This window comes from Passer domesticus, chromosome 15 (assembly GCF_036417665.1).
Source record: "Passer domesticus isolate bPasDom1 chromosome 15, bPasDom1.hap1, whole genome shotgun sequence".
Taxonomy (NCBI): domain Eukaryota; kingdom Metazoa; phylum Chordata; class Aves; order Passeriformes; family Passeridae; genus Passer; species Passer domesticus.
Genome location: NC_087488.1, coordinates 14,866,151 through 14,888,208, shown reverse-complemented (window position 1 = coordinate 14,888,208; position 22,058 = coordinate 14,866,151). Strand labels below are relative to the sequence as shown.

The following is a 22,058-nucleotide window of genomic DNA, read 5'->3' as shown; positions in this document are numbered from 1 at the left end:
CAAACTCAAACCAGACAACCTGAGAGCCACCTGGATTTCTGCTGATGCACAGCAAAAAAAGTCCAGGAGAGCTGGAACAGAGGAAGAACCAAGGGAGAAGAAGGAGAAAAAAAAAGAAAAAAAAAAAAAAAGAGAGAGAGATTTCTAAAGCTTCTTAGGGGGTGAGAGAAAAAAAAAAAAGCTTAAGGAATCTTTACCTCCAAAGCAACCCTGCCACAGGACACACACAGGGAGGAGGCAGCAGCAAATCACCCCTGGAGCACTGAGGGACAGCCAAACTCCTTCTCCCTTCCAAATTCCTAAAGCAGCCCAGGAACAATTGAGGAACACGCCCTGCATCGCTCAGCCCTGCTGGAGGAATCCTTGGGAGCATTTAGGATTCCAAACAAGAGTTCCAGGCATTAATTAAAAGTTGGGATTGGTGGAGAAATAATTCGGTGAAACCCAAGGTGTGCTCAGCAAAATTCAGTCACTTATTTCAGCCCAAGTTAAAATCAATATTTCAAGCTATTTCTGAATTAAGAATTTTTGTTGTAGTCAGCAACAATCAATAGATTTGAAAAGGAAAAATGTTGTTATTGTTGAGGTAACAATATATGAGTTTTACTTTAAAAATTCACAGTGCTCAAGCATGGTTATTACAGAAAAAATATAAACACAGAAAAATTATTATTACAGAAAAATTAAGATGTTTATTATCCTACTGCTAATTAAAAGCCAAGATCAAAAATTCTCATAGCTGGAAACCTCCACTCACATTTTTGTACCTTCACTCACATTTTTGTACCTTCACTCACATTTTTTGTACCTTCACTCACATTTTTTGTACCTTCACTCACATTTTTTGTACCTTCACTCACATTTTTTGTACCTTCACTCACATTTTTGTACCTTCACTCACATTTTTGTACCTTCACTCACATTTTTTGTACCTTCACTCACATTTTTGTACCTTCACTCACATTTTTGTACCTTCACTCACATTTTTGTACCTTCACTCACATTTTTTGTACCTTCACTCACATTTTTTGTACCCTCGATGCTAAAAAAATTTCCTTTAGGAAATAATTTTTTCTGCTTGTCTCCAAAGCTTTAAACAGAGCTTTTCTCCACCCTGGTTTGATTTTCCTGCTATCTCCTCTTGCAAATGTCAGCAGGGCTGACCCCACTCATGGATTTGTGATTTAAGAAGCACTTTGGGACCCAGGACATGACAAAGTTCAGATTCTTAAAGCTGGTGCTCAATGGTTCCTGCACCCTGGCTCAGTCACAGCCCTGCACACTCTCTAAACATTCATTTAAAGAAAAGATTTCCCTTCAGAATTAGACCACAAGCACTGACATCCCAGCCAAAGCAGCTTTCATCAGATCATTACTTACATTAAGGAGGATTTAGTGCCAGATCAGGCCTCTTCCTGACATGACAGGGAGTCCCACCAAGCAGTGCTGGAAAGAATTTGCTCTTCCCACATCACTGCATTCATTTTTTAAGAATGAAGTATAGTATTTAGTGTTTAGGACAGACACTCACACACCAAATGCAGAGAATTTAAATATTTAAATACACATTTAAAGCACTCCTCCTCCAAGAACTGCTGAGTAAGCAATAAAGGAAATTAAACAGCAGCATTGTTGCCAAAGTCCAATAGGAGCAGCATAAAGTAGCAAAATGATTCTGGAAATATTCTGTATTTCTTATTTACTCTTAATCCAAGCCCAGGCTGGATGGGACTTGGAGCAGCCAGGGACAGTGGAAGTTGTCCCTGAGCACGGCAGGGGGGTGGAATGAGAACAGCTTTAAATTCCCTCCCAACCCAACCCATCCTAGATTCCATCCTGAACAAAAAGAACACATCCTCAAGCACTCCTTTTAAAACCAGAAACAAACAGGAACTCCCCTTCACACCCTCCCCATCACAGCAAACACTGGAACAGGTTCACGAGAGCAGCCTGGCACTGCTGCCTTTGGAACTGACAGCAAACAAGGGCTTTTAAAATCGATTTCCACCACTACACACATCCTCTCCAAAGCAAATATTTACCCAGGCATCTGCAGAGACATCAACAGCACGGAGCAGACCCAGAGATCCCAGAGCCCCTGGCAGGCAGCATTTCCACCCTCCCACCATTCGCTCCCAGCCCCGAGAGCACCCACACAAAAGGATTTGGGATGTGGTTGCTGTACTCACAGCCATGGTAGGATGCTGGGGATCCTCCAGACTTTCCATACTCCTGCTCTGAGTAGCTGGTGGACAGGTTGGGCTGGCTGGAGCCTCGGCCAAAGGTGATCTGGTTGCTGCCCACCCCGGTGGCCACCTGAGCCATCCGTTCTTTGGTCTTCAGGGCTTGGGCCCTCTCTGTCTTGAGGCGCTCGTCATCCTTCAGAAGGGACACCAGCTGCTTGGATTTCTCCCTCACGTTGATGCCCTGGTCCTTCCCATCTCGATCGATGTACTGAAAATCTTTCAACGTCTGGATAGCAAAAATATTCTCTTTACACTGCTGGGCCACCCTCTCAGAGCCAGTTTTAATCAGGTAATCTAAGAGAGTGAGGGCCTTGTAGACGTGTCGCCAGTTCTTGCCGTGGTCATTCAGTCGTTTCCAGATCATGCTCATAATTTCAGAAAAGGCCACAACATTGTAGGTCAGGTCTGCTATTTCAGTCATCAAGGAACTGGAAGGACCCCAGGGGTCATTCGAGGTCGCTTCCCGAACTTTTATTTCGGCCTCTGAGTAATTGTTCACAATGTTCTTCATCTGCCGTCGGATAGACGAAGTCGTCATTTTTATTTCCCTTTTTACCAAGACAGATTCCACAACACAAACAGCAAAGGGCTAAATTTGCTCTTCTAGGAACGTGTCTGAACTGCGAAGGCTCCGGAGCAGTGGCGTGCTTGTGACACGTTCCACTACAATCATTTCCTCTCCTCAAGAGAATGACAGGAGAAAATGAAAATCATGACCTGAGTGAGGAAAGAAAACGGAGCAGGTTAGTTGGGTCTGATTGTTCTGCACAGCCAGCAAGCCACAAACACTTGGGAGAAATTTTCCTAGATTAATTTTTTCCTCCTCGAATTTCTTCTGATTTGGAAAATAACTTGTTCTTCTCACGAGTCACATTAAACATTTAAGATTAAAAACCTGAAGTGCTGAGCAAAACAAAAGCAAGAAGACAACCACGCTGATACAAAGGCAAAATTTCAAAAGCAAACCAGAAACAAAGTCCAACCTGGAGACTTAGTTTCCAACGTAAAGCCTACCTAAAACTTTAAATTACAGAAATTACAAAGCTCAGATGAAACCACATGAGGAATTCCATGTTCAGCAGCCCTCTAACAGCAGAAATCTGCATCCAGAGAGAAAGAGCAAATATCCAAAAAATCAACCAAGCCATTTCTGAAAGCCTGGCTAGTTTAAAGTTTAAAGTAGTTTAAAGCCCTCTCAGTCTCAGGACAGAGGTCCTGTGGCCCAACACACTCCAACTCAAGGTGACCTTTCATGATGAGCAGATTAGAAGGAATTTTTTTGTTCCCAAATGCATTTATTTTGTTCATTTGACAACACTCAGCAGATCCACACTTTCTGCTCTGTGTCTTTCACACAGCACTGGAGAATTTTTAATTCTGTGAGAATGGAATTGTAAAGCCAAAATGACTGGCAAGAAAAGGCAAGGACAAGCTGTGGAGCTGGAAAGCTGTGTCAGTTCTTTAGTTAAGGTCACTGTTTCAAGTAAACAGAGGCCTATTAAGCTTTGGAATAAATTACTGGAGCGAAGTGGCAGATTGGCCATTCCATGAACACAGAGCAGCCCTGAGGGCCACCAGTGGCACAAACACTGAGCAGGGACTCTGGCACCGAGCTGGCCACGTTCAGAGCTGCCCATTCCAGATGTCCTTTAATGTTCCTCCAAACACTCCCAGAACCAACCTCGTCCCTCACAGGGACACTGGAGACAAGGAAAGCACAGATTTCAAACCTGACATGGTTATAATTTTTAAAATTACCACAGTGCCATTTCCATGCACAGATGAAACTCCATTTCTTGGGATACACACAGCTCTTCTCACTGTGCATTTCACCTGCCACTTTAGCCCTCAGCAGGTCTCAATCTTTCATCAAGCCTTTCAATTCAAGTTCAAATTTGACTAATTTGCTTCAGTTTAGCCATATTATTTTGGGCCAATCTGCTAAAGGGAGTATTTGCACGAGCACTGATCTCTGGCAGGACACTTGGCTGGGAAGAGCTCTTCCCTCTGAGAACCAACATTTACTCCTAACCCCATTTCCTGTCCTTTAACCCTTTAACCCCCTATGAAAAACATTCTTGCCTTATGAAAGTTTTATTTCTTTCAAGGCCAGGGATGAGAGGCCTTCCCAAAATCTTTTACAAGTGCACTACAGGAGCAAGTGCCTCACCTGTGTCTATCTCCCCAAAGACAAGTTCCTTACTTTACAATTTCACAGGCTTTTGGAAAAATCATTTTAATACCTCACATGTAAAAGTCCCTGAAGAATTAACCACCCTCACAACAGAAGACTGCTTCCCTTTTCTCTCTCTCACACCAAATCCAGCCATTTTTACACAACAGCACAAGAAAAATACTCCAAGTCTCTTAAGCTTTGCTAGTAACAACAACCCAACCCTGGATCACTTCTGGAGCTGATTAAATGCAACACAGAGCTGTCAAAGTCTAAAAAAACAGAGCAAAGAGCCTTCATTCCCTCCCAATTACAGCTCACTAGGAAAGCAGGCACTTGGTTTTGGAGGAGAAACCAAAGGAAGAACTCCTTTGGAAGCTTTTCTAAGGCTGGAGGAGCACTTTGGAAAAACAACCCCAGAGCAAACACAGGAGAGAACACACTGGGCAAAGAGAAACCAGCAATTTACACACTTCCAGGAAATTAAATATTTCACTTGTTGTTCTGTAATAGACTCAAAACCCAGCAATCCATCAACGCTGAGGGATTCTTCACTTTCCTATCTTCACTCCTGAAAACCAAGGCCTTCAATGAGACATTAAGGTTTGTTTTTTCCTTTTCTTGATGGACATGTTTTCATCTTACTCTACTCATAGCCCATAAAAAGCAATTTATTCTGAAGCTAGATAAACACCCAGGGGATGGCAGGATGGGAAGCTGATGGGGCTGGTGCTCCCCCACCAGTGCAGCTGCACCAAGAACTCAGTGGGACCGACCCTCACCCAAGAGCTCTGTCTGTCCCTGCTTTACTCACTCTGCTCCCTCACCACACAATGGAAGCCTTCTCCTGGATTATTCCAAATCTTGCAGCACCACAATTTCTTTTATCATTAAACAGATCAGAAAGCCAAACATCTCAACTGCATAAAAGAGGAACAGTTTCTAACACACTCTAAAGAATTCTTACACAGAAAATTTAGATTTCTTCTTTCCAGAGACATCAGTGAATTAACTTCTCACAACAAACCACAAGGAAGCACAATGCACTTGCAACTTCAGCAAAAATGTGAGTTTGCATTTTCAACAGCAGAGTTGCAAAGAAAGCAGAAAGTGAGACCAGTTGATTAAAGCTGTTTCTGGTTAGCAGGAAAAAGCCTGAGCAGATTTCTGTGGAAGTTAAAGAGTTCAGTCCTGGGGAGCCCTCCTCACTTCTGCTCTTGGTCCCTACAAGGCATTTTCTCTATTTTGAAGTATCTGACACCTCCAATCCAAAGCAAAGAGATGTGCAGACAAGAAGGTGAAGCTTACCTGTGTTAGCAGGGGGAACCTGGAGGGAAACACCCCGTGCCCTTCTATTCCAGCAATTCCATTACACAAATAATGAATTCTCCTGGTGCTTTCCTACACTCAACGTGCAGACAGAAGCAATTCTTGCCTGAACTCCTCATCTCTCTCACAAGAGATGAAGCTCAGTGAATGAAATCTGCACGAGGAAACATCTTTAACTTGCTGAGACTGACACAGAACCAAGGCCAAGCCACAGAGTCCTTCACAAACTCAGCTGAAAGCAAACAGCCCCACAAATCCACCTACAGACAGGCTTTCAGCAGAATCCATTCACACCTCTGGAATGCAAAACTCCAAGCAGGATTTGTCTGCACTGATAAAATGCCCTTTGTGTCAGCCTGAAGGTAAATATCTGCACAGCCCAGCTAAGCATGCACCGGAAATGTATGAAAAGCTTTTAATATCAAGTGTGAAAATTAACATTAAGCATCAGGAGTTCAGCAGACATTTGCATAAAATTTTAATTAATAGTATTACAGACAACATATATCCTTAGATTAGACATTTACTGTAAGTCACATGCATGAAAAGGGAGGTTTGGAAAATAGTTATTAATTCAGTCTGTGATCTGAATCTGCAGAACATTAATCTGCATAAAAATATCCCAGCCTTGCTGCCTCTCCTCTCAGGGGGGAACACAGAGATCTGCTCTCCCTGCTCCCAGGCTGCAGTGACAGGGGCAGGAGATGCTCAGGGACTTGCATTCCAGGATAAATCAGGGAATTCTTGCCAATCTGCCACGATCAGGCTCAGAGAAGCTGCTGACTGAGGAACCTGACAGATACTGACACCACACCTGCACACACAACCCCAACCCCAACAAGAAGTCAGCTCCTATTTATGGCAAAGAAAAAGGATTCCCATTGTCTGACACTGAATTCACATCCTGCTTTTCCTGGGATAGCTCGTTGTGTGTCTAAATCCAAGCCCACTGTGTTTTAGGAAGTCTCATTTTCCACAAACAACTCAGAAATTTGAAAAAAACCCAAGCACAAACCTTCATATAAAAATCAGGAATATAATGCAGAAAAAAGCCATTTTTCTTATACCAAATCCACACTGCTAGACAGATTTTAAAACTTAACTAATTCTCTGATTTTTTTCTTTCTTCATAAATTATTCTCAGAGAACAACTGGCTGACCAGAGGGTACCATTACCCTGCCCAGGATAAAATATTCAACTGCAATCCCAAAACCAAACAGGAAAAGGGGCAACTGTGCATCGTGGCCACTTGGAGGAGGGGACTGAGAGGACAGAAGACACTTGGCACTACACAGAAAAGCCAACAAGCAGAACACTTATTAGCTCTCTTTTGCTATTCTACAGCAGAGAAAACAGCAATTCATGGGAATAAAACAGCAAAATGAAGAGCCTGAAATTCCCATCAATGCCCTTCCTCAACCTTCAACATTATTTAGGAAACGAGTTACAAATACAGATTGGCAAAGGGTTTGGAGAGCAGGGTTAACTCCAGATGAAAGGTTTCAGTTCCATTTTTCACAGCTTAAATGCTTGTCTTCAGTGTAATTTCTGAGGAGAGGAAATGGTTCAAAATTCAAAGTTTTGGAAGCTTTCCACTCCCTTTTACAAATGGGAGAACAAGGTCAGCTTTCACAGGCAGCAGGTGGCCAAATTATTTCTTTATTTAAAGAGTTAATGCTGAAAGATAATTCTCCTTCAAATTTATGCATATTCATGAGTGCCAAGGTTTGATTCTGCACTGGTTTTACAGCCCTGTCTCAGCCTCGCTGGGGGAAAGGAGCTCCAGCTTGAGCAGACTTTTAGCTGTAAAAGAGATTTACAGACACAAATCTGGTTCTGTTTTCTCCATACCACCTTTTGTTCATTCTTGTCTCCTAAATTCCCAGCATCTGAGCTCCATGGGGAGCTCATTTCTCAGAGTAGATGGGAAGGGGAGCGAGGAGCAAATCTCCAACCTGCCTCACACAGCAGCACCACCTGCCACGTCCTTGTGGGACCTGCCAAGCCAGGTGGGGCTTTGTCACCCCCAGCTCCACCAGCCTTTGTGGGGTTTTGTCACCCCCAGCTCCCCTGGCCTTTGTGGGGCTTTGTCACACACAGTTCCCATGGCCTTTGTGGGGTTTTGTCACCCCAGGTGCACTGGCCCTTGCAGCTGGAATCAGGGACAGGGGGCTGTAAAAGTGCTCTGAAGGGCTGGGAAGAGGGGCCAGCTCTGCCAGACCTGCAATCACCACTCACGACCCAAATCCGACCTGCACCGGGATCTAATTTTAGGATTACAAGCTTTGACAACAGCTCTTTAAAAATAACACATTCCTCCTTCTGCAGCCAGGTCAAGTGTCACCCACAGTGCCACCTGCACTGTGGGCAGGTTTGCAGGTTTGATGTGGGTTTTTTGTACTTGTTCACTTACTAATTTTTTTACAATATTTAATTTTTTTTTGTTGTTTCAGAGGTTATTGATCAATCTAAATTGGCTGACTGGTTTTCTATGATAAGATGAGACTAAAAGACTTTGCAGAATATTAAGACTAAATTTAAAACTAGTATTTAAGATTAAATACTTTGGAGAAATAGAACTATGAAAGATGCATTGTAGTAGGACCCACAGGGGGTAATTTTAGATGATTTGCTTTAAGGCATCTACAGCATGGTGTGGCTAAAGCTGATAGACCAAGAAACACTTAAAATGTATTGTAATTAACAAACAGTTGGCTTCTGATTGTGATGGTGTGAATTTTAGCACCTGTATTGTCTCACCCTTCTCACAAGACTGAAAATGCAATAAAAGTTTTTAAAACACCTCTCAGTTGCCCCATCTCTGGTCAGGAGAAGGGTTTTGTCTGGCATGGGCACATCTCAGTTTATTCTGCACGCTGCAGGTGTGCAGTGAATATCAGAATATTGCACAATTACACACCAGTGTGAGGTCAGGCCATTACACACCAAAGCAGAAATGCCAAATGCAAATTAATCCAACAGGGCAGTGAAAACACCTCCCCAAAGGAATTTGTTCTCTGGGGATTACCTGTTTCAAGGAAAGCACTTCATCTGTTTTCTCACAAATTGAGTAGGAAAAAAAAAAAAAAAGACCACCCAATGTGTGCCTTGACTGAAAGGTAACAATCTGAAATAAATTCAGCTTACAAAGTACTCTGGAATTGTATTTTCAACTGAATTAAGGGCAGTAGGAGACTTCTCTCCTTTCACATTTTCCTTTTGGAAGGGAAGAGGATATCCAAAATTCTTGCCAGAGGATGTGCCTCAGAATCTATTTCTAATTAGAAAAGTCCAGCCTTGTCACTTAGGCTGTTATGGGGGAACCTGCTCAGGCCCTCACAGATCAGCTTGAACACAGGAGGAACTGCAAAAAATACAAGAGCACAAAATGTCAGCTCTCTTCTTTAAACCCCAGTGTTTTCCCATAGAACTGCAATTTTTAAAATTCATATTCACCTAGATGTGTGCTCATGTATCAGACTCCATATTTTGGGGATGTATTTGGGGAAGATACCTGCTACTGAAAATTACCCGATGATTTCATTACCTAAATTGATTTTTCACCCTTATTAATATGAAGCAAACGTCACCAAGTGCAGTTTCTCCCATCCTCCTACACACACCAGACATGAAACCACATTAAGACACTCAGCAGGCCAGAGGCAAATGCTCACCCTGACAAAGATTAGGGGGGAAAAACAGTTTAACTCTCTGTTACTACTGGTGGAAGCTGAAGGATTAATACTTTTATTTTATGACATGGATTTCTAAGGAAAAGGATTGTTCAAGAAGTATAAGATGCCAAGAAATACCTGTCCATACATCCAAAAACTATTTTTTCCATTTTAATTAAGTGTGCTTCCTGCCAGCACAAACTACAAGCCTGCAAAGAAAACAGAGATTGATTTAATATCCTACTTACATTCATCAATGTCCATTCATGGCATAAAATTTCAAGTGCCTTCCCTCACAGCCACCAGATTTTGCACAATCATCATGAAAAGTCACCACAATGTCTTAATTCAACTATCAGAGCAAACACCAGATTGCTTTAAACCTCAGAAATTCAGGTACAGGAGCTGTCTGCTCATGAGATGGAGTTGAGGAGAAAATCCTTCCCTGGGAGGGTGGGGAGGCCCTGGCACAGATTCCCAGAGAAGCTGTGGCTGCCCCTGGATCCCTGGAAGTGTTCCAGGCCAGGCTGGACAGGGCTTGGAGCAGCCTGGGACAGGGGGAGGTGTCCCTGCCTTGGCAGGGGTGGCACTGGATGGGATTTAAGGTCCCTTCCAACCCAACCCATTCTGGGATTCTGTGAATAAATTGTTGTAAGATTGTAAAGTAGGAAACACATCCCAAAATCCTCCCTGCAGGAAGGTTCTGGCCCAAGCCCAGGGCTCCAGAGCAGTCAGGCTCAGAGGAGCAGGGAGGATGGGATTCTGCAGCTCCTGCCTGCCCATCCTGCCCCAAATCAGAACCCCAGGTGAGGATGGGATTGTGCAGCTCCTGCCTCTCCACTCTGCCCCAAATCAGAACCCCAGGTGAGGATGGGATTGTGCAGCTCCTGCCTCTCCACTCTCCCCAAATCAGAACCCCAGGTGAGGATGGGATTGTGCAGCTCCTGCCTCTCCACTCTGCCCCAAATCAGAACCCCAGGTGAGGATGGGATTGTGCAGCTCCTGCCTCTCCACTCTGCCCCAAATCAGAACCCCAGGTGAGGATGGGATTGTGCAGCTCCTGCCTCTCCACTCTCCCCAAATCAGAACCCCAGGTGAGGATGGGATTGTGCAGCTCCTGCCTCTCCACTCTGCCCACAGCACAGCCACAAGTGGAACAGCTCCCCACACACCCGGGCAGGCAGGGCTGGGGCTGCCCACAGACCATGTCACCCAAGCAATTAAAGCCAAGGTCACTCTAATTACTCTAAAGAACACCCCAAAGAAGGGGAGCACCAGGCATTTCAACAGCAGTCTGCAGTTACAGCTCACCGGGCAAAGCTGCACCTGGGAAGCTCAAACTGGAGCTGAAGTTGATGGTTCAGCTTTGGGACTTGGTTCAGGTGACTGCAGCCTGGGGGTCTGGGAAATCTCCTTTTCCTGCCTAGGCACAAAGCAATTCCACATTCCAGGAGGAAATCTGGTTCTTTACTCTCCAAATTACCACATCTCATAAAATCTTAGCCCTGCCTTTTCCCACCCTGATTTTAGCTCTGTCAACACCAAATGTTCAGCTTTCCCTCTGACTCCTCCCATCTCCTATCTTTTCATACTGCACACACCACAGTTTCCAAAATCCTTCCCAAACCAACCCACCTCTTCTCCCTCTTCCTCTCAGACCAGTCTGACGTGTCCAGCTCCACCACCTTGGCAGGAGCAATTCCAGAGGAGAGGTCCCAGCTGTGCCACCTGGAATTCTACACTGGATTCTGGCTCCCAGGAAAGAGAACTCAAGAATAATGAATAATATAAAAATAATTCTCTTTGGTCAACTTCTGTGGTGCCCCAGTTCCTGATTCTGAGCTGTACTTTTAAGTTCAGCTTTGATGGAAGTGAATCACTTAAAGATTTTTTTTTAAATTTCAGCACATTTGACAGAAAGTTTTGCCTCTTTTTTCTGCTTCAGACTTTCCAATTCCTTCATTCATGCACAAAAAAGAGTCATGCTTGATCAACAATAAAAATATTTGTTATTACTTTATTATTATTTTGTTGATTTTTGTAGAATTGAGAAGAAAATGTGGTTTGAAAATGCCAGTGAATCCCACATTCTCCTATGCAGACATATAGAAATTTTCAGCTGTCAGCATAACAATTCCTCAAGTTTTCTGAATCCATCCTCCAGCAGTAAAATTCTACCTACTCTTTTATCTATTCTGGATATTTAGACGGAAAATGATTTGAGTGGGAGGCAGCTTGTTCGTTTCAAAGAGGATGACAAAGACTTGTTACTCAAAAGCATCTGTGCCTGTTCCTTCATTAAAGGTCATTTTCTTCCAGTCAGCTCTTGCAGAGAACATCTTCTACCCCTCAGCTTTGATACCCTGCAGGCAGCAACTGGATCATGGCCTTGGGACTCCAGATATCTCCTAAGGAGCCCACATGGAAAAGGCAAAACCCACCTCTGTTTCCAAAGCAGCTGATTGTGGCTTGGGATGTACTGAATAAACTGCAATAAATCCCTGGAGCAGCACTGCTCCTCCCTGTCCCTCCCAGAGCTGCCTGGGGATTATTGTTCTGACCATTGTTTTCATGCAAGTCATTAAAAACATTCCCTCGTTAGATTTAGAAGCAGAACACAAATGTGGCTTAAAAACTAACTCCATTTTCTCTCTTTTTTTTTTTTTAAAGCTTTCCACCTAGTCCAAATGCACAGAAGAAATTCTGGCCCATTAACATCCATCAGAGAGCAGTAATGAATTAATCAATATTGCTCCAGTCCGTGGGCACGGCCTCGTGCTGAATCATTTGGTAACTACATCTGCAGCAGCTCACCCAGCCCTCCCCACAGCCACCTCCCTGAAGAGGGAAAAATGAGTGTACTGAGATGTCCCTCAGCTCTGCTGCCCCTCTGCACACCAGGATTCCCACAGCCACCAAATCCTCCTGGAGCTGCTCCCCCTGGACATGGCCCTGCTTTGCCAAGCCACCTGCAGGCTTGCAAGGAGCTTTCAGTGCTCTTTCTTTCTAGAAATGATACAAGGATTTGGTTTTTCCCTGCTTTTTCATGTACAATGCAAATATGTTAAGCTTTAAATTGAGTATTTGTAAAAAAAAAAAACCCAAAACAAAACAACAAAACCCTCCCACCCACCAGGTCACTGCAATCACCCTGAACTGTAATTTTATTTTTGTGTCCATTTCCAGACAAACTTAAGTTTTCCTAACAGTGTAAGTTCTACGCATAAGAAAAGCTAAAAAGCTACCAAAATCAGCCAGTCTTAAAAGAAAATAATTATCAAGTAACATGGAAGTTTAGCTGCCAAAAAAAACCCCATACCTGTGGCTGGAGTACAACAGTATTAAATTACTGCTCTCACAACAAAGGAAAAGGAATCTATTCCTGAAAAAAATAAATCAGCCTTAATGATATAAACAAAATTATCCTTAAATGTAGATTGGAAAGGGCTCTGCCTGCTCTGCCTTGCCCAGGGATGCCAAGGCTGGTGGGCTCTGCAGTTTTCCATCTCTCCTTGTGTTTACACTCCCAGTTCTAATGGTATCTCTAATTAACCCCAGGAATAACTGGGTTTGTTAAGGTAGCCCTTGCAGAGCAAGTACAGCTAGCTGAGGTCTCAGCACTCTGCTGCCTTAACACAGATGATGTCTCACAACACACACTCACACATGTGTCTACATATCCTCAACTCCCACGGCTTAATTCAATTAATACTATTAAATCTTTAATGCTTGCCTTCAAAGGCTTCTTTTTAATTTTTAATAGCTCTCATAGGTGAGCACGAATGTTTTAAGTCTTTCTGCTATATTTTAAATAAACTCCTCTTTTCTTGCCACTTTGATGTTTGTCTTTCTGACAAACCTCTGCTCTGTGAAGCTGTTGTGACTTTGTTTTGTGTGCAAGGATGACATTACAAGCTCCAAACGATATGTTAATCACCGAGCTGGAATCTGGGATTTTTTTAATTCCTCTCACCTGCCCTCTGGGCTGGGAGTTGGCACCAGAACAGCTTTCATCAAAACAATGAAACCCAGGAGGAGAGAAGAGGCAACTGGAGGAAGGGAGCTCTGATTTGCATCTGTTTAGCATGGAAGCGGCAGGCGGGGCTAAATTCTCTTTTACTCGGCTTTCCCATGAAGGGAGAGAACGCCAAAGTCACCGTATTTTATTTAAATAGTTAAAATAGGAGTTTTGACGAAAGACTGGTCAAGCTGGATGGAAGAATAAGCCCTGTGGCATCTAAAGGCACATCCATTTCACACGTGTGATGGGCACTGAATGTGTTTTTAATCCTCTCCTCTCACTTCAAATTACCTTGAGAGCCTTCCCACCTTGCCCTGAGACCCGTTTCTAAATTTTGAATTTGTGTGACAAGAGATAAAGCTTAGACAGCACATCTCAGGCCTTTTAATAAAGCATAAACTACAACAAGAAATGAAAAAGGAGAAAAAAAAACAGCACAGACTTTCCTCCTCCTTTAAAGTTTATTTTTCTTCTGAATAAGAAAAAGAAAACCTTTCTTAAAATAAAACTAAAAATCAGCATTTCCAGGGACAGGAAAAGGCACTATAGCATTATATACACTATCCAAGCTGACACAAAAAAGAAGAGATTAAAAGCCTGGCTGGAAGCCAAGGCATCCAGACACAATTTTGCACAGAGCATAGAGAACAAAAGTGCTCCTGCATTCAGGATGTTGGAGCGTGTTTCCTGCACTCACACCTGAGAGCAAACAGCCCAAAAAACCAGGGATCCCAGTCAGCCCCAGCCCAACAGGTCCCTCAGCCCCCAGGGTGAGAGATGTGCTCACACTTTGCTTGATCCACACCATCTCCTGCAGAACAGACCCACCCCACAAAGCAAATTAAAAACAGGATAAGAAAGACAAGCTACAAAACTCTCCTGCTGTTCCTCACTCCTCAACATTTCAGCAGAGCTCCCACCACGCAGAGCACTCCCCAAAATTCCCAATCTCCAGCCATAAAGCACGTGCTGACTTTTAAAGCCCATGTAAATACTCCTGGAGGCATCCTATGGTCGTATTATGATGAAATTAAATCTACACGGCCACTAGTGGCTGGCAGACAGACACCAAAATGGCAATTGCAGCACTCAGTGTGCTTAAAGCAGCAGGCCAGGCAAAAGGAGATTATTCACTAGGTAGCCAAACGTAAAAAAGAGCCAGACATTTCAGTCTGTCTGTGTCTCACAAAGGGGTCAGCGATTTGTAAATTTTAAACACAACACTTAAGCAGTTTTGCAGACTAAAAATCCTTTGATGATTTACCTCAGTGCTTCTCTGCAGTAAACCAGTCTAAAAGTGATTTTGCTGTACTCGAGCTTTTATACTTCAGCTTCTCTACAAGAATTCTGAAAGCCAAGTCCAACCAATTATAAACATTCCTGGATTTTACTTCCTTATTTAAGCTTCCCAAGAGAACCAGTAAACATATAAACATAAATATCTTTCAGAGGAGTCACCCAAGTACCAATAAATTCTTCAGAAAGCAGCAGCTTTGCTAAAAAGTATGAAATACTATGATCATAGCCTGGTGCAAGGACAGTCATGCTGTTCTTCTAAGCAGCAGATAGAAATTTCTGCCTTAAAAATATAGATAAATTGAAAATATTCTCAAAAATTACAGTATTAAATATTGATTTCTGATCTGTATTTGTATACTCCTAAGAAAAGCAGTCTGTGTCACCTATGCTGTTTATCTGAAAACATTCCAACAGAGGCATTATCTCAACTTTCTGAGAAACTCTTCTAAATTGGTAGACAAAGTTTAACTTCATGAACTCTGCTCAACAACAGCAGCAAAATATAGTAACACTTCTCATAGGTAATAAGCATTCCATCCTTAAAAAAAAATCACTGCAAGCAGCAGAACACTGCAAGAAGCAATCAAACCCCTGCAATAAGGCAGGATGGGCTCAGAAGGCAAATATTTCATTAGATAATACAACAGAGGGGAGCTTGTGCTTTCCCATGGTCATTAGAGAAAGAGGTTTTCATCAAATAATTAAATACCTGGGCAGGGGCATTTTAAAGATGCATCAGATCTCCCCTGGATGTGAATATTGAGGGTAATGCCTGATCAGGAACCTCTAACCAGACATTACCAGTCACAATCCAGCAATGGCACAAAATGGGAGGGTGTTTCACTGATTAATTAAGTGAATAATTAAAAATATTCAAGTTCTGTTTTTCAACTAACAGTTGAAGTGCTTTCCTTTACGTGCACCATGTGGCAGAGCACACTGTGCTTGACCATCCCCACCAGAGAACAGGCATGTTAGAACAGCTCTGCAGATAAGGATTAATTAATGATCTTCAATTCTGGCTGATTTCATAGGTTAGAGCAAACATCTCTGCCTTACTGCTGTTGTCACAAGCCTCATCCCTGTCCAAACAGAGCTGAAAGTCAGTAGAAAAGCAGCTTCAGCAGCAACTGGGTCAACAGATTTGGCTGAAGAAATCCTCATCACTAAAAAGAAAGAAATAAATAAAAATCAGCATGACAAAACTGAGGTGATGCTTGGGGTCTGCTCATCCCCACGAGGAACCTCCTGGGAGCACAATTCCCACCTAGAGGGAAACGTGTCTGAGGGATTCTTTTGTGCTGCCATCTCAGGGGAGGAAGTTACCTTTAAAAAGACTTTGTTTGGTCTCTCCCTGAGGAATATCAGAAATGTCTGTACCACTTGTTTCAGTGGGGTTTGTCCCACTAAGGTTTTACTTGTGAACTGCACAGCTCTTACACCAGTGAGAAATTTACTCGGGCAATTACTCCCAGTGGACTCAGAAGAACTGTGTGAGAAAGAAGCTTTGCCAACCTAAAGGTTGCACAATCAGGGGGGAAAAAAAAGTTCAACCAAACCAGGGAGGGGGATAAATTGCAACTGACAAAAACTACAATCAAGAAATAGCTGCTGACAGATTGTTATTTAAGTACAAGGAAGTGATTTAAACAGGAGCAGTTGTAATAAGATTATACGATTCTCTATTAAGATTCTTAAAATGTCTTTGTTCTAGCAAAGCTCTGAAAAGACCATTGCCCTTGCAAAGGTTCAGAAACTACTAAATTGATGTTAAGTCTAGAAATTAATATGATTTGGGAGAATAAAGATAAAAATGTAAAAGAACATCATTAGTACCCTGTCAGCCGTGCTGGTATTTTTCCCTAGCAGGGGTACCACGTGTGTTGTAGCATTTCCTGGTGGCAAAACTCAAACCCATCCATCAGAAGTAGGGAGCTTGCTCTGCCTGGGCTGCTGCTTTTAAATAATGAAAACTCCCAGGTGGATTTTAGAAACCATCACATTATGTAAGTGACATCTCCAGAAGGGCAGGGAGTCTCTATGAGGTTATACAGGAGAGAGATTAAAACAGTGTCTGGCTGCTGAATTTCAGCCATGACCCCCAGACTCCACCATGTATCTTAAGTAATTTGTTCTAAAACTCCAGCCCCCAAAATTTGCCATAACTCCTGCAATACTGAAAAACAAACAAGGCAAGGGAGTCTTCAGATTTCTGTCTGGTAGGGTGAACATAAAACATCTCTAACTAAGGTGTCTGGCATGGTTTTAAACTCATAAGCAGCTTTGAACTTTCAAAAAAAATAATTTATGACTTAATTTGTACAAGTATTGTTCACTGAGTGCTGCATTCTGAGAAACAAAAAGGCCTCAAAGAGCCAGGTCTGTCCCAAGCCTGCAGAAGCAGCACAGGGGCCTTCTCCTGCCTGGGCCACCCTCCAAACTCCCCTGGACCTCATGAGCATTTGGGATTTATTGTATGGTGACACGAGAGGCTCAGGCACTGCAAACAACATGGCTAAAACAGCTCTGGGAGGAGAGGCAGGAGCAGGGTGGAAGGAAAGGAAGGAACAGGAACAGGGTGGAAGGAAAGGAAGGAGCAGGGTGGAAGGAAAGGAAGGAGCAGGGTGGAAGGAAAGGAAGGAGCAGGGTGGAAGGAAAGGCAGGAGAAGGAGCAGGGTGGAAGAAAATGAAGGAGCAGGAACAGGGTGGAAGGAAAGGCAGAAGGAGGAGCAGGGTGGAAGGAAAGGAGGGAGAAGGAACAGGGTGGAAGGAAAGGCAGGAGAAGGAGCAGGGTGGAAGGAAAGGCAGGAGCAGGAACAGGGTGGAAGGAAAGGCAGAAGGAGGAGCAGGGTGGAAGGAAAGGCAGGAAAAGGTGGAAGGAAACTGCAGAGGTCTCATGCACAAATTTCAGCTAATTACTTGAGGCAGCTCAGGGAGCTCCACTCCTGATGGTGGAAGGAAAACTGTGCCTTGAAAACAATTTGTATGGATCACGACAACAAAACAAGAGTGTGTTTAAGACTCCTTCAAACTTCCTCCAACCACCTCCAGCACAAAACACAGATAAGGGCAGCCTCCAAGGTGGAGCTGCAGCCAGGCCTGGGCTGGGGCTGGTTTCACCCAGTCCCAGAGCAGAGGCAGCTGCACTCCCACTGCCAGTGGGGACCTGTCCGAGCCTGAGCTGCTGCTACCCCACCTGCACAGAGCTGGATTTGGCAAGCCAAGGCACAGGAGGCGTGAACAGCCCAGGCCTGACCTTGAACACAAGCTCCAGGCACCAGTTAGAGGCATTTATGTTAACAGCCCTGGGTGACAGGAAACAGAGAGACACACTATTAACAATTAATGTAACACAGGGTATTGGCTCTGAGATCAATTCAAGTTCAGTTTTTGTAACAATACCAGAAAAATGAGCTGGAAATTATCTGTACAGAAGAAAAGCATCTCGCTAGCATGACTCAAAGTTGTATTTCCATATGGAAAGGCACAACAGTGAATTACAAACTGAATTCTGCAGACATCTCCAGTGCCAGTGCAACCAACACACACAAAGTACTCCTATACTGATTTTCTAATTAGTATCATCATTCATATAAACTCCACTATTAGATATTTACATTGAACTCAATCTTGGTAACTTAAGCTACTCTCCTTAAACTCTGCCTACAACCACTGGTAACCTCCAGAAAACACCACAGAACATTCTGACCCAACTACTTTGCCTGTCTGGAGCAGCATCATAAAATCAAGCAAACTCCAAATCTGGAAACCAGAGACAAAACTGCTATTTGTAAAATGATAAATAAAGAATACCAGTTTTCCTGTAGCTTTCTACCTGCTGCACCACCCACCAAGAGGCTCAGCCCAACTCACTGAGCTCCAGATCCATCCTGAAGCCCAGGGTCTCTGAATCCACTCATATTCAACCATTCTGAATTTTTTCTCCATGCAGAACAGGAAAGCAGTCCTGTAACAACCAGCTAAACTGATTAACTCAGGCATTTTAGGGTCTGTTATTCAGCACAGCCCAGTCTGCACCAAACCTGGAGCACAGCAACGCTAGCAGACCTACAATCAGCCACGGCAGGATTTATTCCAGAGGACAGCAATCCATGTTGTTCTCCTCCATGGAGCCTCCTGCCTTCTTAATGAGCAGCCAGGCTACTGAAACACACAAAAACCTGCTGTTCTTTGAAGCACTTAAGCCAGCAGGATGCTGGTACGTTTCGATATTTTCCCTGCACAGATCAGAGCGAGGCGAAGTGGGAAAAGAACATTACAGGCGTTCCTACAAAGCAGGCACATTTCATTTTCTATTAGCAACATCCCAAGGGACACTTTAGCACTCTGCAAATATGGCCCTGCAAGACTGGGAAGTTGCTTCCTGAGTACCAGTCATTAAAGAAAGGTATTAGAGTAACTTATATTCTTCTATGCCAAGCAAAAGCCAGAGTCATTTCCCCATCCCACGTATGAGACCTAAGAAAAGCAAGATCAGGAACATCATAACTACTCTTTAATGTATTTCCCCTAAACTGATTATCATTTAATGATTGCTCTCTCTCTCTCTCTCTCTCTAAAGGAAAAAAAAAAAAACAACCACAGAAACAAAACCCTGATTTCTGTATCAAGAGAGACTATCAGCATTTTTATGAAGTAACAAATTAGGCCTTTGGCATTTCCCAGCAGTGATCCAAGATTTGAGACTTCTTAAAAGCTCCAAGTTTTAAAGCAATCAAATGGCTGACAGCTGGAACAAAACTAGCATGATTAACCAGTTATGTAAATAATGATGTGGTCAGTGCAAGCTGAATTCATTTCTGCTGCCTGCATTATACTGGACATCAGATGTTTGTGAGCTCTACATTAAATGGGACTGCAGGAACAATGGAAGTGAAAACCAACATGAACATCACCAGCCAAGCTAGCTGACAGTCAGGGGTCTCTCCTCTGGTCCTTCCACACCCATCAGGTAACTCACAAACAGCATTTTTTAGCCCAAATATTACCCACCACTGCTTAGCTTCTACCTAAGGAACAAGTCTACTTTTTCTCAGGAGACAAGCCCATGGAGAGGTGGAGAAAGATGGAGAGAGGATATTTATGTACAAGGGCTTGGAGTGACAGCCAAGGGGGAACGGCTTCCCACTGCCAGGGAGCAGCCTTGGATGGGATATTGGGAAGGAATTCCTCCCCGGGAGGGTGGGCAGGCCCTGGCACAGATTCCCAGAGAAGCTGTGGCTGCCCCTGCATCCCTGGAGGTGTCCAAGGCCAGGCTGGACCATTTTTGGAAAAACCTGGGATAGTGGAAGGTGTCCCTGCCATAACAGGGTGGGACTGGATGAGCTGTGAGGTCCCTTCCAACCCAACCCATTCTGGGATTCAAAGATCCTGTGCGTGCCACCTTGCATTTCCTAAAGGCTGATAAGGATTTCCATTCCTCAGCAGATGTAAAAGTCAAGCTGCTGTGTCAGAGAGCTGTTGTGACACAGGTGTAACGCTGCAGAGCAACTTCATGGAATAGAGGAAGTCACAAGCAGCACCCCCAAGTCAAACTTCCTCAAATGGAACCCAGAGTCAATTTGGGCTTATCGGAATCCGCCTCCAGGAATGCACACTCGTGGGTCATTGGTGCTCGATAAGTCTTGATAACATAGTTAAATATTTAATATGGGTAAGATTATCTCTGAAATTCTGTCGAGCTAGTTTACCATTACTTTGAGCTCATAAAGGAAAATTTATCAAAAGTTTTGATTCCTCCCAATAAAAGTCTACGCTTGAGTTTGTTCAAAAATAACACATCTGAGAATCAGCCAAGACAAACAGATTTAGAAGTAACTCCTAAACAGGCTGCATTTTGCTAAAGATACCATTACAATATATTTCTGATTTTAAAAAAATCATTCATCCCACATTTCACACCCCAGCAATACAATTTCCTATGACCTTGTGTCTCACAAAACACAGCAACAATTGGAATTATGCAAGAGTTCTGTATTACCATAAAACACGTATTTCAGTGGAGAGAATAATAAAACTTAATCTCGTGGCCCAATTTGCATTTTGAACTCCTCGAGTCAGGCTCTACAGCCCCATAACATCTGCAACAGCTTCACAATCCTAACAAGTCTTTTAGGCCTCCTGTTGAAAATGGATGAGCGTGTAGATAATTCAGGTTATTTTCTTAATAGATGAGAAGAAGAAATACGTCCAAGTGCTGTAAATTTAAAATCTCATTTGGCTTTTCAGATCAGTGTCGATAGCACACTTGAGAAGGGGGAGGGGGAAGCATTACACACCCATAAAACTGAGACCAAACGCTACCAGTTTTAAAGCCTTAGAGCTTTAAACCTTAACATGAATATTTTAACATTTACATTAAAGCCTTACGGCTTTAAAATAGGGGACTTCCATTGCGGGCAGCCTGTGATAATTACTGTTTCAATATATTTCACAGCAATAATGTAATACAGCTCGCTGACTACCCAACCCTGATCTCTAGCATCACAGGTACTGCAGGTAAAATTAAAAAAATATATATATAAGTATGTATTGGTGTAAAATATATATATATAGAGAGAGAGAATTTCACAGAATCACAGAAAATCAGAATTATTAGGGTTGAAAGGGACCTCTAGTCCAATCCCCCTATATAAAACAGACCCTTAAAAATCATTAAAAGCATTAACACACACCTCCCAAACAACGATATTACTGAAAATACAACAAAACATCCCCCGCCCCGCCGCGATGGAGGTGAGCAGCGCCGGGGCGGGGGTCGGACCGGGCGGAGCGGAGCCCCCCGCCCCAGCGCCGCCGCCGGGAGCCCCCCGAGCCCGCAGGCCCCGCCGTCCCCCGCAGCCCCGGGAGGCCCATCGGGAGCCAGGCCCAAACTCGGGGCCGCGGAGAGCCGGCCCGTCCCCGCCGCCGCCCGCCCAGCCACCCACCGGCGACAACAAAGGCCACCGCGGCCCCGCGCCCTCCCCGCGGGGACCCCCGGGGGCCCTTCCCGCGCCCGCCCCGCGCCCCGCCGAGGGCAAAGCCGGCGCTGCGGGGGCTGCCCGCCCGTTCCCCCCTGCACGCCGTCCCGCAGCCCCGCGGGAGCCGCGCTGACCTGCGGGCGCGGGGCGGGCGCGGTGTGCCGGTGTCCCGGTGCCCGGCGGCCGCGGGCTGCGCTTGACACCCACACGCACCATCCAACATGGCGGCGGCGGCCGCGGGGAGGCGGCGGAGGAGGCGGAACCGGCGGCCGCGCGCGGCCCCGAGGCGCGGCCGCGCTGAGGGCGGGGGGGACGCGGCGCTGCCCGTCCCCTCC

At 44.3% G+C, this 22,058-nt stretch overlaps 1 protein-coding gene across 5 annotated transcripts in view; it reads right to left on the bottom strand.

Annotated features, from left to right (window-relative positions):
- EPN2 (epsin 2) overlaps positions 1 to 22,058 on the bottom strand; it is a 56,040-nt gene that overhangs the window by 21,913 nt on the left and 12,069 nt on the right. For 2 of the 5 annotated variants that reach the window (XM_064390825.1, XM_064390830.1), the window contains exons 1-2: positions 21,858 to 22,013; positions 2,190 to 2,963 (exon numbers count right to left, since the gene is read on the bottom strand). In XM_064390825.1, coding sequence (XP_064246895.1) covers positions 2,190 to 2,784 — 595 coding nt within the window. In that variant the 5' untranslated portion in view covers positions 2,785 to 2,963; positions 21,858 to 22,013. Of the gene's footprint in view, positions 1 to 2,189; positions 2,964 to 15,802; positions 15,910 to 21,857; positions 22,014 to 22,058 lie in introns of those variants that run through there. The other 3 variants (XM_064390826.1, XM_064390828.1, XM_064390827.1) reach the window with 3 other exon arrangements.